Here is a 14,151-nt window from a genome sequence, read left to right on the forward strand (position 1 = left end):
AATTGGTGTAAATCACATTAATTGTGATGCCCAAAAATGATTCTTAGAAGAGGTCACGAAAAATTCAAAAGATGGGACTCAAAAGAAATTAAAATATATAGATAAATATACATGACCTAAAAAAGGAAAATGCAACATAACGGGTACGAGATACTAAAATTCGTGACTAAATTTTTCTTCTTATAGAGGGGATAAGATCGTGCTAAGATTAAGAAGTCATACTTGTTCATTTTCCATATTTGAAGGGTGACTTTCCTAACCTAGTCAAACAAACGTACTAACCTATTTCTAATTTCCTAAAATGAGATGCAATTCTAAATGGTATGGTCCAAACATATAGAGGGTAAGGGAATAATAGTAGTGAAAATGTCATGCAAAAATGAAAATAACCTAAAAATAGGAAAAAATGCATGAAATGTAATAAATGTCTCGCAAAAGTGTGAATCTAGCGTGAAAATGGCCTAAAGGGTCTAGCGTTGGACTAGTCCATTTCTATAAATTCTCACTGGCGTTGGACTAGTGAAAAATTGGGGAGGAAGGCCACAATTAACATTGGACTAATATGGTGACGTCATGTATTTATTATAAATAAATAAAGTATATAAAGTATAATTAAAGCAAATAAACATATAAAACACATAGAACACATAACACATAAGCATAATATCTAGATGTAAAATCTTAAAGAAAGCAAATAAACACATAAGCATACAAACACACAAGCATACAAACAAATAAAAACTAGCTATTACATATGACGCCTTAAACTATAATCTAGGAGGGGAATTTTTGGAAATAATAAATCTATATATTACATTTATCTAATTAATTACATTTTTGGTAAAAATAAAATCTATCTATTACATGGCCTAACTAAATACATTTCTTGGACACATATCTATTAAAATTTAGCATTTAAATACCTCCCAAATAATTATCAAAAATTAAATACAACAAATTAAAACTTAAAGTGAATGAAATGAGTAAATAAAGGGAAAAACACTCAAAATATGCAATCACACATAAAACACATAGGAGCACATAAAAAAACTTAAAATAATAATAGAAAGTATCTCCCTTGAAATAGTGGTTAAATGAAGTAGAGTTTGCCCTATTTATACTCCAAAATTAACAAAATAGTCAAGGAACCAATTTAATTAACAATTTAAAAAAAAATGTAAACATGTAGCAAAATTCACTCTATTCCAAAGAAATATGAATAAACATAAAGTTCCTAAAATTCACCAATTAAATGCATCTAAATGAAGTATGATTAACAATTAAAGAAGGTAAACAATAATACTTAATAAATCAAAACCATTAGGGACTCAATTGCAAAAATTGAAAATATTTTGGGTTGAATGTATAATTCTTACAAAGATCAAAATCAAAATCAAAGAAAATGAAGTTTAGGGACAAAAATGTAATTAAAGTAAGGACCTAATTGAAAATCCAAAAGTTTTAGGACCACAATGAAATTATTTAAAAGTTTAGGAACTTAATTGCAAAGTCCGTTTCTGATTTGACCCCAAAAAAAAACGATGGGCCTTTTCTTTTCTTTTTATCGCCTTTGGTCTAGGCCGAACACTTTGGCCCAACGAACTTTGCCCACATTATTTCATTATTTCTATTGTTTCAAGTTTCAACCAACAAAGAGATTGGGCTTGAATCTCCAAACCCATGTCACAAACCCAAGGAAAACCCAGCAATTTATCAACCAGAAACCCAGCATAAGCATCAACCCATTTTGATTTATACAGCCCAACTGCAGACATCAAGCTGTTGTAGATCAAACAGAGGAAACCAACGGAAAATGCAGGAAAAGAAAGAACGAGGCTAGCTTCTGGTGGATCCAAGAATGGGTCCATCGAAAGCTCGGCCAATTCATCAAATCATCAAAACATCAGACCATCTTCAAACCTGTTGGCAAATTCGAGTCATCAAAACTAGTTTTTCAAAGCATCACGAATCATAAAAAAAAAAAAAAAATATTTAAGAACCCCATTCATGAAAGAGAAAACTCATGTAATAGTTCAAAATTTTCATGAAAAGCATTAAATGAAGTAATAAGGGAAGCTATCATTACCTATAAATGATCGGGGACTGAATTAATGTGGGAAAAACTTTAAACGATCACCTAAATTGCTGAAAACGAAGTAAGAACTTTTTGCTGCAGTTCTTTAAGGATGGTGAAAGCAGCCAGTTCAGACCTCAATCCGAAGATGTTGCAGCAGTTTTTTCCAAAAAAAATTCAACACCAAAATTTCTCTCCAACAATTAGATTGCCCAGAAACAAACACTTGCTTAGGAGAAGCTCTAAAGAGATCAGAATAGGGTCAAGAAGCTGACTGGATCATCAGCCCTTGCTCAAGAAATTTTTCAGAAAAATTTCTGCTATATTTTTCTCTCTCCCCGTTCTCTCTTTTCCACTCTTTTTCTTTCTGTTGTTTTTCCTTACATCCTCTCCTAAAAGCTGCATATTTAACTAATTAAATGGAACAGAAAACCTAAACCTAAGAGGGAGGGTTCAGATTCAAAGGGGAAGGGGGTATGTAGATGTTCTTGAGTTCATTGGATCTTTTGGACAGCTGGTATTGATAAGAATTTGATTGGTGATGTGTCTTGTACTGACCAGACTTGGGAGGCAAGGAAATGAGGAGCCAAAACGAATTTGAGAAGCTCCAAAAAGGACATAGCTGTCTGAAGTGACGAAAAAGAAAGCTGCATTTTTGCTCTCTTTTTCTTTCTTTTTTTTACAAAATTTGATTTTTCATTTCCATCTTTGCCTTTTGATTTTTCTGCAAAAACCAATCAAATAAAAATCGAAGAAAGAGAAGAACAAAAAGATTTTTCTTAGAAAAATAAAATAGAAATAAATAAAAAATAAATAAAAATAAAAAAAATAAATAATAAAATAATTTATCAGAATTTTGATGTCTACCTCTATAGTTCAGGGGGACAAAGTGTTATTTGCCCAACATAGAAAAGAAGAAACCTCAGTTCAGGGGGACAAAGTGTTACTTGCTCAACATGTAGGCTTTCAATAGGGCCTTATGATCTAGGCTTTGAAAGCCCAAGCTTGGCCCAACTAAGAAGCCATATTTGTCGTCCCAAGCACGAACCATACGAATCTCAAATTAGCATGAGCCTCGGACCGAGAAATAGACAGCCTGAATTTTGATGAAAGCATATGTTTTTATTTTATATAAAAATAAAATGGGTTAAAAGCAAAAAAATTTTCTATAGTATGCCTAATACACAGAAAAGCCTCTCGTGATTTCAAAACATATAAAACGATATCTCATGTTTTGAACTAAATTGCAAACTAAAAGAATTAATTAAACTTAATGAAAATGACGGTTTCTGCCCTTAAACTTACCGGATTCCAGAAAATGACGGTTTCTGCCCTTAAACTTACCGGATTCCATTAAATTTACCATTAAATTTATCAGATTCCGTTAAATTTTTCGTTAAGTTTACCAGATTCCGTTAAATTTAACGAATTTTGTTAGTTTGCAATTTAGTTCAAAACATGAGATATCGTTTTGTATGTTTTGAAATCATAAGGGATTTTTCTGTGTATTAGGTATACCATAGGGGTTTTTTTTTTGTTTTTAACCCAAATAAAATTAAAATAAAATAAGTTTATATAGTTACTGTAAAGAAAAATTGGTGCAACAATATAAAATTATTGCTGAAAAAAAGCACAGTTATTTGATAAAATTTTACTCACTTTAAACATAGGCTAATATTAAACATCTGAGTTATATTTGTTGAAATTTTAAAATGGGTTAGGTTCTATCGGGACTTGAGTATAGTTTGTTCAAACTCAAATCATAATTTAATTGGGCTCCTAGTTAAATACTCAAACTTAGCCCAACTCTAATTCAGGTGAATCTTAGTCATATTGTAAATTGGTCAAATAGGTCAGATTCGAGTTGTCTTGGTCCAACTCACAACCCTCACGAGAATATGATTATCTCATTAAAAAAAGGTCATCTCCCATCTTATCTTAATGCTATTTGGCTAAATGATATTGGGTTCGTTTGGATGGTGTATTTTTTGAGTATTTGTATAAAATTTTGCCAAAACTTACTATGTAATTTATTGAAAAACTTTTGTGTACTTGAGGATTTGGAGAAAATTTTTTTATTTTCTTTTTTCCTCTTCTTTTTCTTTATTTTTCCCCATTTTCCGTTCTTCTTGTTGTTTCCCACATCCCCATCACCAGCTGCCAATCACCATTACCGTCGATAACCACTCTACCCATCCCTTCTTTTTTATCCCTCTCCTCCTTCCTTTTTTCTTTTCTCCTCCTCCTCCTTCCTTTCCCAACCACCCCTCACCCTGTCCCCCCTTCCCTCGACCTCTCCTGAGAGGAGAGAGAGAGAGAGAGAGTGAGAGAGAGTGAGGGAGAGAGAGAGAGAGAGAAAGAGAGAGAGAGAGAGACGAGGGATGGTAGCAGGTTTAGGTGGCTATAGTAGGTGTTAAGAGAATATCAGCACTCTTGTAGATAATAAATTAGTAAAGGTATTCTTATAAATAGTTTGTTAGATTTGTACTACTATAAATACTAGTTAGGCACTCATAATGTGTGTGCTAGATCTTTTTCTTCCAAAATACATATTCTCATGGTATCAGAGCTAAAGTCCTAGGGTTTGGAGGCGAATTACCTCACTCCATTCTTTTTTCTCATGAACCTGTGTTTAAAGTACCTCATCGTATTTTTGAATGTGTGTATTTTGTTCACCAGCTTGCTCCTGGGGTGGATAAATTAGATCATTGTGCTATTAAGTGTATTTTCTTAGGATGCGCATGAGCGTAAAAAAGGTATAGATGTTACAGTCAAGTTTTAAATCAATTTTTCACTTGTGTTGATATTACTTGCTTTGAATCCGCTTCTTATTTTATGAAACAATGTATGTCTTGTGAGTTAGAACAATGTTCCTCTTTTCCTCCTCCTTTATACAGTCCAACAAATTCTACAAATCGGTTATCTTGTTCTAATTTTCAAATTTATTCTCATCATTCCATAGTTGAGAAAACTCCTGATATGTCACGCATTTTACCAATTACCTCTCAATTTTCAAATCCAGGTATGACGCCCTCCTGTTAGTTAGATCTTCCTATTGCTTTACGCAAAGGTAAGAGGCATTGTACTTCTCATCTTATTTCGAATTTTGTTTCTTATTCTCGTCTCTCTTTGTCATATTAATCTTTTGTTGCTTCACTTGATTCTATATTCATTCCTAAATCTATTACCCATGCTCTCGATCATCCTGATTGGAGATTAGCTGTGCAAGGAGAGATGTTTGCTTTGGAGAAAAATGGTACTTGGGATCTTGTCCCAATTCCTTCTGGTAAGCCTGTTGTTGGTTGTAAATGGGTGTACACCATAAAAGTATAGCTTAATGGTTTTATTGATATATTGAAGGCTCGTCTTATAGTTAAAGGATTTACTCAGATGTATGGAATAGACTACTTAGAGACATTTTCTTCTGTTACAAAGATTACCTCTGCTCGTCTTCTTATCTCTTTGGCAACAACTTCTAATTGGACATTAAATCAGTTGGATGTGAAAAATGCATTTTTACATGGAGATTTGGAAGAAGAGATATATATGGAACAACCTTCTAGGTTTGTTGTTTAGGGGGAGAATTCGCGGTTGGTTTATCGTTTGAAAAAATCCTTATATGGATTGAAATAGTCTCCTAGGGTTTGGTTTGGCCGGTTTAGTAGTGTTGTCATGGAGTTCGGTTTGACAAGATGTCGAGTAGATCACTCTGTATTTTATCAATATTCTAATGCTGGTAAAATTTTATTAGTTATTTATATGGATGATATTGTGATTACAGGTGATGATGTTGTGGGGATCCAGAAACTTAAATCCAATTTGCAGGCAAACATTTAGATAAAAGATTTAGGTCATTTACAGTATTTTCTGGGTATTGAGATATTTCAGTCTAAATATGAGATTTATTTATGTCAAAGAAAATATGTACTCGATATGCTAAGTGAAGTTGGGATGTTAGGTTGCCGACCTGTGGGTACTCCTATGGATCCTAATGTGAAATTAGTAGGAGATCAATGTGCATTACTAGATGATCTTGGGCAATATCGAAAATTTGTGAGTAAATTAAATTATCTCACTGTAATGAGGCCTGACATTTCATTTGCAGTGAGTGTCGTAAGTCAATTTCTGGAGACCCCTCGTACTAGTTATTAGGATGCTGTTATACGAATTTTCAGGTATTTTAAGAGTGCTCCTGAAAAAGGGTTACTGTATCAAAATCATGAACACACTGATATTGAAGGATACAGTGATATAGATTGGGCTGATTTTGCCTCAGATTGAAGATCAACCATAGGATATTGTGTGTTTATTGGTGGTAATTTTGTGTCATGGAAGAGTAAGAAGCAAACAATTGTCTCCAGATCAAGTGCAGAATTTGAATACTGCGTTATGACTCACACTACGTGTGAGTTGATTTGGTTGAAGAGCATGTTACTTGAAATTGGGTTTGAGCATAAACAACTTATGAATTTAGTGTGCAATAATCAGGCGGCTATTCATATTGCGTCTAACTCGGTATTTAATGAAAGAACAAAACATATTGAAGTTGATTGTCATTTTATTCGAAAGAAATTGTTTGATAGAGTCATCAAGACATCTTATGTATCATCTATAGATTAATTGGCTGATTTGTTTACCAAAAGTTTAGGGGGTTCTAGGGTGAAATACATTTGTAACAAGTTGGGTGCTTATGATATATATGCTCCAACTTGAGGGGGAGTGTTAAGAGAGTATAAATACTCTTGTAGATAATAAATTAGTAAGGGTATTCTTGTAAATAATTTGATAGATTTGTACTACTATAAATACTAGTTAGGCACTCATAATATGGGTGTTAGATGTTTTTCTTCCAAAATACATATTCTCAGTAGGCTGAGATGAGTGACTTAGAGGAGGATGAAAAGAAGAAAGAAAAGTAGAAAAAAATTTTGTGTGTTTTTGGGCATTTTAAGGGTGCATTTTAAAAACTTTGGAGTGTTTTTAAAGGGTTACTACAAACAAAGTGATAACAAAAACTGTCTCCTAGAAACAAGCCATGAAACTTGGCTTCCAAACAGAGCCATTATCACACCACTAATTTAAGTGCCAAAGTTACCTTCACTAGCCAAAGGATAAAAATAATTCATGTTAAAAGACAAATAGACTTGGACCAGAAAAATTTGTGCTCAAAATATTTTGTGCACGTCTTTTATCTGTAAAAAAATCACATGAATTCGAATAAAATTTTCTCAAATGTATCAATCAGCTAAATCCATACAAGAATTGTTTTATGTCATAAATAAACTTGAACACTCAAAAAAATACAATGGAAAAATAGATTCACAACTTTTACAATCAACTTAGTCTTCCACTTTTGGAAGCAATTTGTTTAGATTTAGTAAAAAATTGAGTTCATTTTGAAAAAAAGTAAATCTATGATTTTAAAAGAAACGTATTCTAGCATTAAAATAAATACGTGGTATTATTAGTAGCCATGCTTCTCTTGTTGTGGATATTTTGTCAACTGAACTAGTCATGACTTTTGTCAGAATAGCATAAACATATGAGAAAATAAAGAAATGTAAATGAGATGTCTATAACTTCATCTATCCATTTTATGACAAATACGTTGAATAACATAGTAAGAAAATAAATTCAGCTAAGAAAAATCAATATTCAAAAATACCATCAATGGGGGTGTTTGAAGAGAAGGTAATGCCAGATCATGTCAACAACACACTCATGTCCTTAATACCCAAAGTGGAATTTCCAGAAATGGTCTCCAAGTTCAGACCCATCTCATTGTGTAATGTTCCTTATAAGGTGGTAACGAAGATTATAGTAGAAAGGATTCGGCCATTGATTTCTGAGCTAGTTGAGCAGAATCAATGGCAGACAAGCAGGGATTCGGCAAGGTGACCCGCTATCACCGTATTTTTTTGTATTGTGTATAGAGAGGTTGGGTCATATGATCAAAGAAGCGGTAGCAATAAAGGACTGGAGACTAATTAAAGTAACTTGGAATGGCTCAGGTGTAGCTTATTTAAGTTTTGTAGATGACTTAATGTTGCTTGCAGAGGCAAGTATGGAACAAGCAGAGATGGTGGGAAATATTTTGGGTAATTTTTGCAAGTTGTCGGGGCAAAAAGTAAATGTAAGGAAAATAAAGATGTTTTACTCAGGAAATGTTTCTTGGAGTAGGAGAATGTTGATACAAGGGAAGTTTGGGATAGAGGTCACGGAGGATTTGGGGAAATATTTGGGTATGCCTCTGCTACATGGGAGAGTGACAAAGAGTACATTTCAACCAGTTGTGGACCAAGTCAAAAAAAGACTACATCAGGCTGGCAAAAGAAGGTGCTATCCTTTGCAGGAAGGGCAACACTAGTAAAGTCAGTGCTAACTGCAGTTTCTCTGTATACAATGCAGAGGGCTATGTTACCCTGCTCAGTTATGAGCAAGTGGAGCGGAAAGAAGGGAGGAATGGCAATAAAAGTAGACTTGGAGAAGGCTTATGATATATTAAGATGGAGTTTTATACATCAGACTCTCAGGTTTGCAGGCTTTCCGGAAAAGCTAAATGACCTATTCATGAACTGTGTACAGGCAAGTGCCATGCAAGTCTTGTGGAATGGAGAGAAATCAGAACCTTTTAAGCCAACTCGAGGGATTCGGCAAGGTGACCCGCTATCACCGTATTTTTTTGTATTGTGTATAGAGAGGTTGGGTCATATGATCAAAGAAGCGGTAGCAATAAAGGACTGGAGACTAATTAAAGTAACTTGGAATGGCTCAGGTGTAGCTTATTTAAGTTTTGTAGATGACTTAATGTTGCTTGCAGAGGCAAGTATGGAACAAGCAGAGATGGTGGGAAATATTTTGGGTAATTTTTGCAAGTTGTCGGGGCAAAAAGTAAATGTAAGGAAAATAAAGATGTTTTACTCAGGAAATGTTTCTTGGAGTAGGAGAATGTTGATACAAGGGAAGTTTGGGATAGAGGTCACGGAGGATTTGGGGAAATATTTGGGTATGCCTCTGCTACATGGGAGAGTGACAAAGAGTACATTTCAACCAGTTGTGGACCAAGTCAAAAAAAGACTACATCAGGCTGGCAAAAGAAGGTGCTATCCTTTGCAGGAAGGGCAACACTAGTAAAGTCAGTGCTAACTGCAGTTTCTCTGTATACAATGCAGAGGGCTATGTTACCCTGCTCAGTGCTAGATGAAGTAGAGAGATATGCAAGGGATTTTTTATGGGGGGATTCAGCAGAACGTAGGAAAATTCATCATGTGAACTGGGATACTGTGACAAGGGACAAAATGGAAGGAGGACTTGGGATACGGAAAATGAGGGAGACCAACAGAGCAATACTTACCAAGTTGAGCTGGAGAGCTTTGCACCAGAAGGAGTCGCTGTGGGTAAGGGTTCTTAGCAACAAGTATAAAGAATCAGAAGGGTATGGGAGAAAATCCTTCGTCTGAAGGAGTATAGAGGAGGGACAGAAGGTGGTGAGGAAAGGAGTGAGGTGGACAGTGGTAAATGGAGTAGATGTTAGTTTTTGGAAGGACGTATGGTTATTAAAAAGGTCGTTAGTGGACATGAGTAGAAGGGAAATTCTGACAGGAGAGCTGCATAAGAAAGTCAGGGATTACTGGGTTATTGGGGAGGGTTGGAATATGGATGCATTGGAACCTTTACTATCCACCCAAATGGTAAGTAAGCTATTGGAAGTCCATTTAGCACAAGAAGGCTCCGACAAGGACTCACCAGTGTGGACTCCGGATCCTAGGAGAGTGTTTTCAACAAGAACTGCATATCAACTAGAATGTAATGAAGAAATACTTGCTAATCGACATGGATGGAATCAAATTTGGAAACAAAGAGGACCAGGCAGATGGCAATTCATGTTGTGGTTAGCTAGGCACTGATGACTTTTAACTAATGCAGAAAAGAAGCGAAGGTACCTCCAGGAGATTAGTTACTGCAAAATATATGGGCAAGATCCAGAAACGCAGCTACATGCGCTACAAGATTGTCCATGGGCAAGGAAGATATGGTTTAGCCTAGTTTATCCAAGATATTGGGAGGAATTTAACAGCAAGAGTGCAGGAGATTGGATAGACTGGAATCTGAAAAGAGGTAATATAGGCAGATGGGATCACCTGGACTGGCAGATAGTGTTCCAACAGGTGGTATACTCAATATGGGGAAGTAGGAATAGTTTTTACATCAACGAGGACAGCAGTAAAATCGCCAGTCTAGAGAAAATGGTCGTTGCAGTGTTGGAAGCTAATCAAAGAGTACTAGAGAGGGAAACCAGGAGCAAGAAAAGGCAAATTATAAACATTGGGTGGGGTAAACCGGAGAGAGGTTGTATAAAGGTTAATGTAGATGGGGCGTTTAGCTCCAGGAATGGTATTGCAGGGGTTGGAGGGCTATTAAGAGATGAGTATCGAATGTGGATTAGCGGATTTTGGGCAAATTTAGGACAGAGGACCAATACTGAAGCTGAACTATGGGCTATCTGGTTTGGAATGAAGACAGCTTGGGACAAGAGGTACAAGAGAGTGATCATTGAAACGGACTCTAAAGTGAGTTTAGAGCTTATTGACAAAGAGCCAACCGAGAGCCCCCTTAGGGTGCAAATCAGCCAAATTCGAAGTTTAAGGGAGAGGCAATGGCAATGTGAGTTATTACATCAAAGGAGGGAGGCTAACTTGAGTGCGGATTGGTTAGCTAAGAGTGGCTTGAATTTGGAGCCGGGAGTTCAAGAGATGGCATCTCTACCAGAGGAGTTGAGGAAGTGGTTGGCATATGATGTTGTAGGCGTTACAACGCCTAGATTAGTTGCCATGTAATAAGTCTAAAGCCCTCCTATCAAACAAAAAAAAAAACCATCAATTTATGTTTTTTTAATAAATTTTCCTTTCGGTTAATTCGAAAAAACCCTATGAAATTACATTTTGCAGTAATTTTTACTCCCAAATATTCATTTACAACAACCTCCCTCTTGTGGTTTCTAAAGTTTCTAAATCACACACATATTTCCTTTTTCATCTTCTTACATGACAACCATATGCCACTAATAAAATTCTCAAATAATTTGGACATGATTTTGTTTCCAAAAATATCCTTATGCGTAATGGACTACTATATGCACGCCACTCTTAGGCATATATTTATTTTTCTGTTTTTGGTGATATATAAAATAGGTGTGTGCATAAAAGTCGATTACAATTTTGGAAATGAAACTAGGGCTAAAATATTTAGGCGGCTATTCAGTCCATTTTCTGGTAGGATGTTCATGTCATTTGAAGAAATGAAAGGGAAATTAGGACTTATTTGCGGCTTTTACTTGATTGAGAAAATTTGACTACCATAAAGAGTGGGGAGGGGGAGATTGATGCAAATTGACATTCAGGGGATAAAGCATCTAAATTGTATTTTGGAGGAGGTTTTCTTTGGAATTAACCCTTTTTCCCTTTTGAAGCTTAGTAATGGAGCAAAAGAAAAATATTGAGTAAAGTACAAAAGCAAATGAACAGAAGACCAATTAAAGAGATAGTAAGAAAGAATAAATTTAAAAAACTCAATTTTAGATGTGTTAAGGGGAAAAAGTTAATAAGAATCAAGAAATTTAGTGGCTCATGCTAAGATAATACAGAGGTTGATCTAGAACTCAAGGAGTAGATGTTTCAGTTTCATGCAAATTTGAAGCTTAAAATAATTGCCCTAAATGAATTCAAATGATTTGTTTAGATGTCCTTAACAGCTAACTGCTTTTGTCCTCCGGTGCTAACATCACAAGGTCTACAATAAATGAAATTACCAAAGCTTCACAAACCAACAAAATTCTTTGCAACCTACTAAGCTTCATCATTCTTATTATATCATGTTTGTCATATTAAAATTGATTTTGACCAATGCTGAGTATAATTGTCATTTATGCTAGGGAGATTTTCGAATTGTTTACTTCTTGCAAACAACAAATGCAACTGAGTAAGAACAAGTCAGTGATCTAACCACCATATTCATAAATATCATTGTATATCGTTCATAATTCTTCAATGCTTCAGCCCTTATTTCTCTGTAAAAACTGAGTTTTGATCTTCTCAAGTGTTGTGAGGGCATCTTTTATGATGATCCTATTCTCTGGGACATCTGAAGTGCAACTTAAAGCAAGCTGCAAGATAGATGATACACAAGCCATGTTTTCATTGGCTTGTTCTTCTTTTGGATGAATAATTTCACATCAACAACTTTATCTACGGAACTTGGTAATGATTCCTGAATCCAACGCCTTATGCTTAGCTCTTCTGTGAACATCTCATCCTTAGGTCGCTTTCCAGTGAATGCTTCAATCATGGTAATGTCAAAACTGTATACATCGCACCTAGTTGACACCAGTCCTTCTAGTCCATGCTCTGTCACGAAGGGAAAAAAAATAGCTGTTTTACAAAGATTATAATGTTTTCATATTCAGAATAGAAGTGTTATGATATATTGTATCTTAAATTTGGTTTGGCTAATGAGTGCCAGGGACACTCGTTAAGATAATTTCAAGAGTTAATTTTTTTTTATAAGTAAAACTAATTTGGAAAAGTATCAAAATGCAAGTGAATAATATATGTTAGTGTATGCATTTACATAAAAAGTTAGGTATTATTTAAATGTTTTAATGAATATTCCAAAAACACACGTAAAATTTTTTTTTTTATCAAAAAAAAAAATTGTAGGTTTACAGCAAAGAATAGTAACCTGGAGCGATGTACCCTATTGTTGCCAGGGTTTTTGTCTGTACATGGCTTTCTCCACCTCCCAACAATTTAGCAATCGCAAAGTCACTAACATGAGCTACCATATCTTCATAAAGTAAAATGTTACTAGGCTTCAAATCACAATGAATTATGGGAAATGAATACCCATAATGAAGATATTCCAACCCACGAGCCACATCAATCATGATGTCCAATCTTTGCATGATACTCAGGACATGGTGGTCAAGATGAAGCCATTTCTCCAGGCTTCCATTTGGCATGAATTCTAGTACCAAAGCTTTAAAGTCCGGATTAGAACAAGCACTGATTACTTTGATCAAATTTCTATGACGAAGGCGGCACAAGACTTCACATTCGGTGTCAAAAGTTTTCAATATCCCCTCAAGCTGCATATCAAATACCTTTATAGCCCAAATTATCCCATTTGTAGATACCCCTTTGTAAACTGAACCAAACGTCCCAGATCCAAGCAAATTACTCCTGCTGAAACCATTTGTTACTCGTCGAAGGTCATGGTAGGATGCCCTTTGATATGTTGTTTCTGGAAACAAATCATGAGCTGGAGCCATAGTTTTCTTTCTTGCCAACCTTTTTGTCAACAAAAGTGAAATGCCCAAGATTAGGACAGCAGATCCTATTGGCAGCAACACAAGCAAGAGTACCTTTTTATTTGATCTATGTTGAGAAGTTTGACAAGGTTGGAACCAAGGAGCACCACATAATGTTTCATTAGCAAGAAAAGATAGGATGGTGAAGTTCATAAAGGTCCTCCTCGAGGAACCGGTCCTTGTAGTTTGTTGTAGGAAACATTCAAATAGTGAAGATCCAAGAGTACCTCCAGAGAGTTAGGTATCACACCAGCTAAACTATTGAATGACAGATCCAAGTACTGCAAAGCCAACATTGTCTTGATTGAGTCTGGAATTGACCCTTGTAGATTATTATGCTCTAAGGAGAGTTCCTGTAAATCCTGTAGTGCCCCAATAGTGCTAGGGATGTCACCAGAAAACTGGTTCACAGATAGATTCAGTTTGATCAGTGTCTTCATGTCTCCAATTTGGGAGGACAAAGAACCATTGAGAAAATTGATGGACAAGTCAAGCTCCAACAAGTCATTAAGGCTCCACAAGCTTGTTGGTACACTAGACGTTAGATTGTTGGAATTCAAATAAAGATATCTCAATGAAGAAATGCTCCCTAAGCAGTCAGGCACTTTGCCAGACAGCCTATTTCTTGCCAAAATTAAGTATCCTAAGTTGGGAAAATGACAAAACTCACTTGGAATTGGTCCTTCTATTTTGTTATCTTCAAAACTTATCC

The 14,151-nt window shown here is 35.4% G+C and overlaps 1 protein-coding gene and 1 long non-coding RNA gene across 2 annotated transcripts; both read right to left on the bottom strand.

Annotated features, from left to right (window-relative positions):
• Window positions 1-834: 834 nt before the first annotated feature.
• Window positions 835-2,793, bottom strand: LOC113715388 (uncharacterized). Its single transcript, XR_003453956.2, has 2 exons — window positions 2,087-2,793; window positions 835-1,920 (listed from the first exon to the last, which is right to left on the bottom strand). It is a non-coding gene; the product is annotated as an uncharacterized lncRNA (long non-coding RNA).
• A 9,332-nt stretch (window positions 2,794-12,125) lies between these two features.
• LOC113716001 (probable LRR receptor-like serine/threonine-protein kinase At3g47570) lies at window positions 12,126-13,400 on the bottom strand. The gene is made up of 3 exons (XM_027240302.2): window positions 12,812-13,400; window positions 12,323-12,477; window positions 12,126-12,236 (listed from the first exon to the last, which is right to left on the bottom strand). The coding sequence occupies exons 1-3, from the start codon at window positions 13,398-13,400 to the stop codon at window positions 12,126-12,128; spliced, it is 855 nt and encodes a 284-aa protein (XP_027096103.2).
• Between the last annotated feature and the right edge of the window lie 751 nt (window positions 13,401-14,151).

The sequence above is a fragment of the Coffea arabica genome, chromosome 11c, assembly GCF_036785885.1.
Source record: "Coffea arabica cultivar ET-39 chromosome 11c, Coffea Arabica ET-39 HiFi, whole genome shotgun sequence".
In the NCBI taxonomy this organism is placed as follows: domain Eukaryota; kingdom Viridiplantae; phylum Streptophyta; class Magnoliopsida; order Gentianales; family Rubiaceae; genus Coffea; species Coffea arabica.

What these genes read in the sequence shown, in the direction of transcription:
- LOC113716001 (XM_027240302.2), bottom strand. Translation starts at nt 13,400, where the DNA reads ATGGCTCCAGCTCATGATTTGTTTCCAGAAACAACATATCAAAGGGCA. An exon ending in AATAGGGTACATCGCTCCAG is followed by an intron (nt 12,478 to 12,811) that starts GTTACTATTCTT and finishes CCTTCGTGACAG; the next exon opens with AGCATGGACTAGAAGGACTG. An exon ending in AGGAATCATTACCAAGTTCC is followed by an intron (nt 12,237 to 12,322) that starts GTAGATAAAGTT and finishes TCTATCTTGCAG; the next exon opens with CTTGCTTTAAGTTGCACTTC.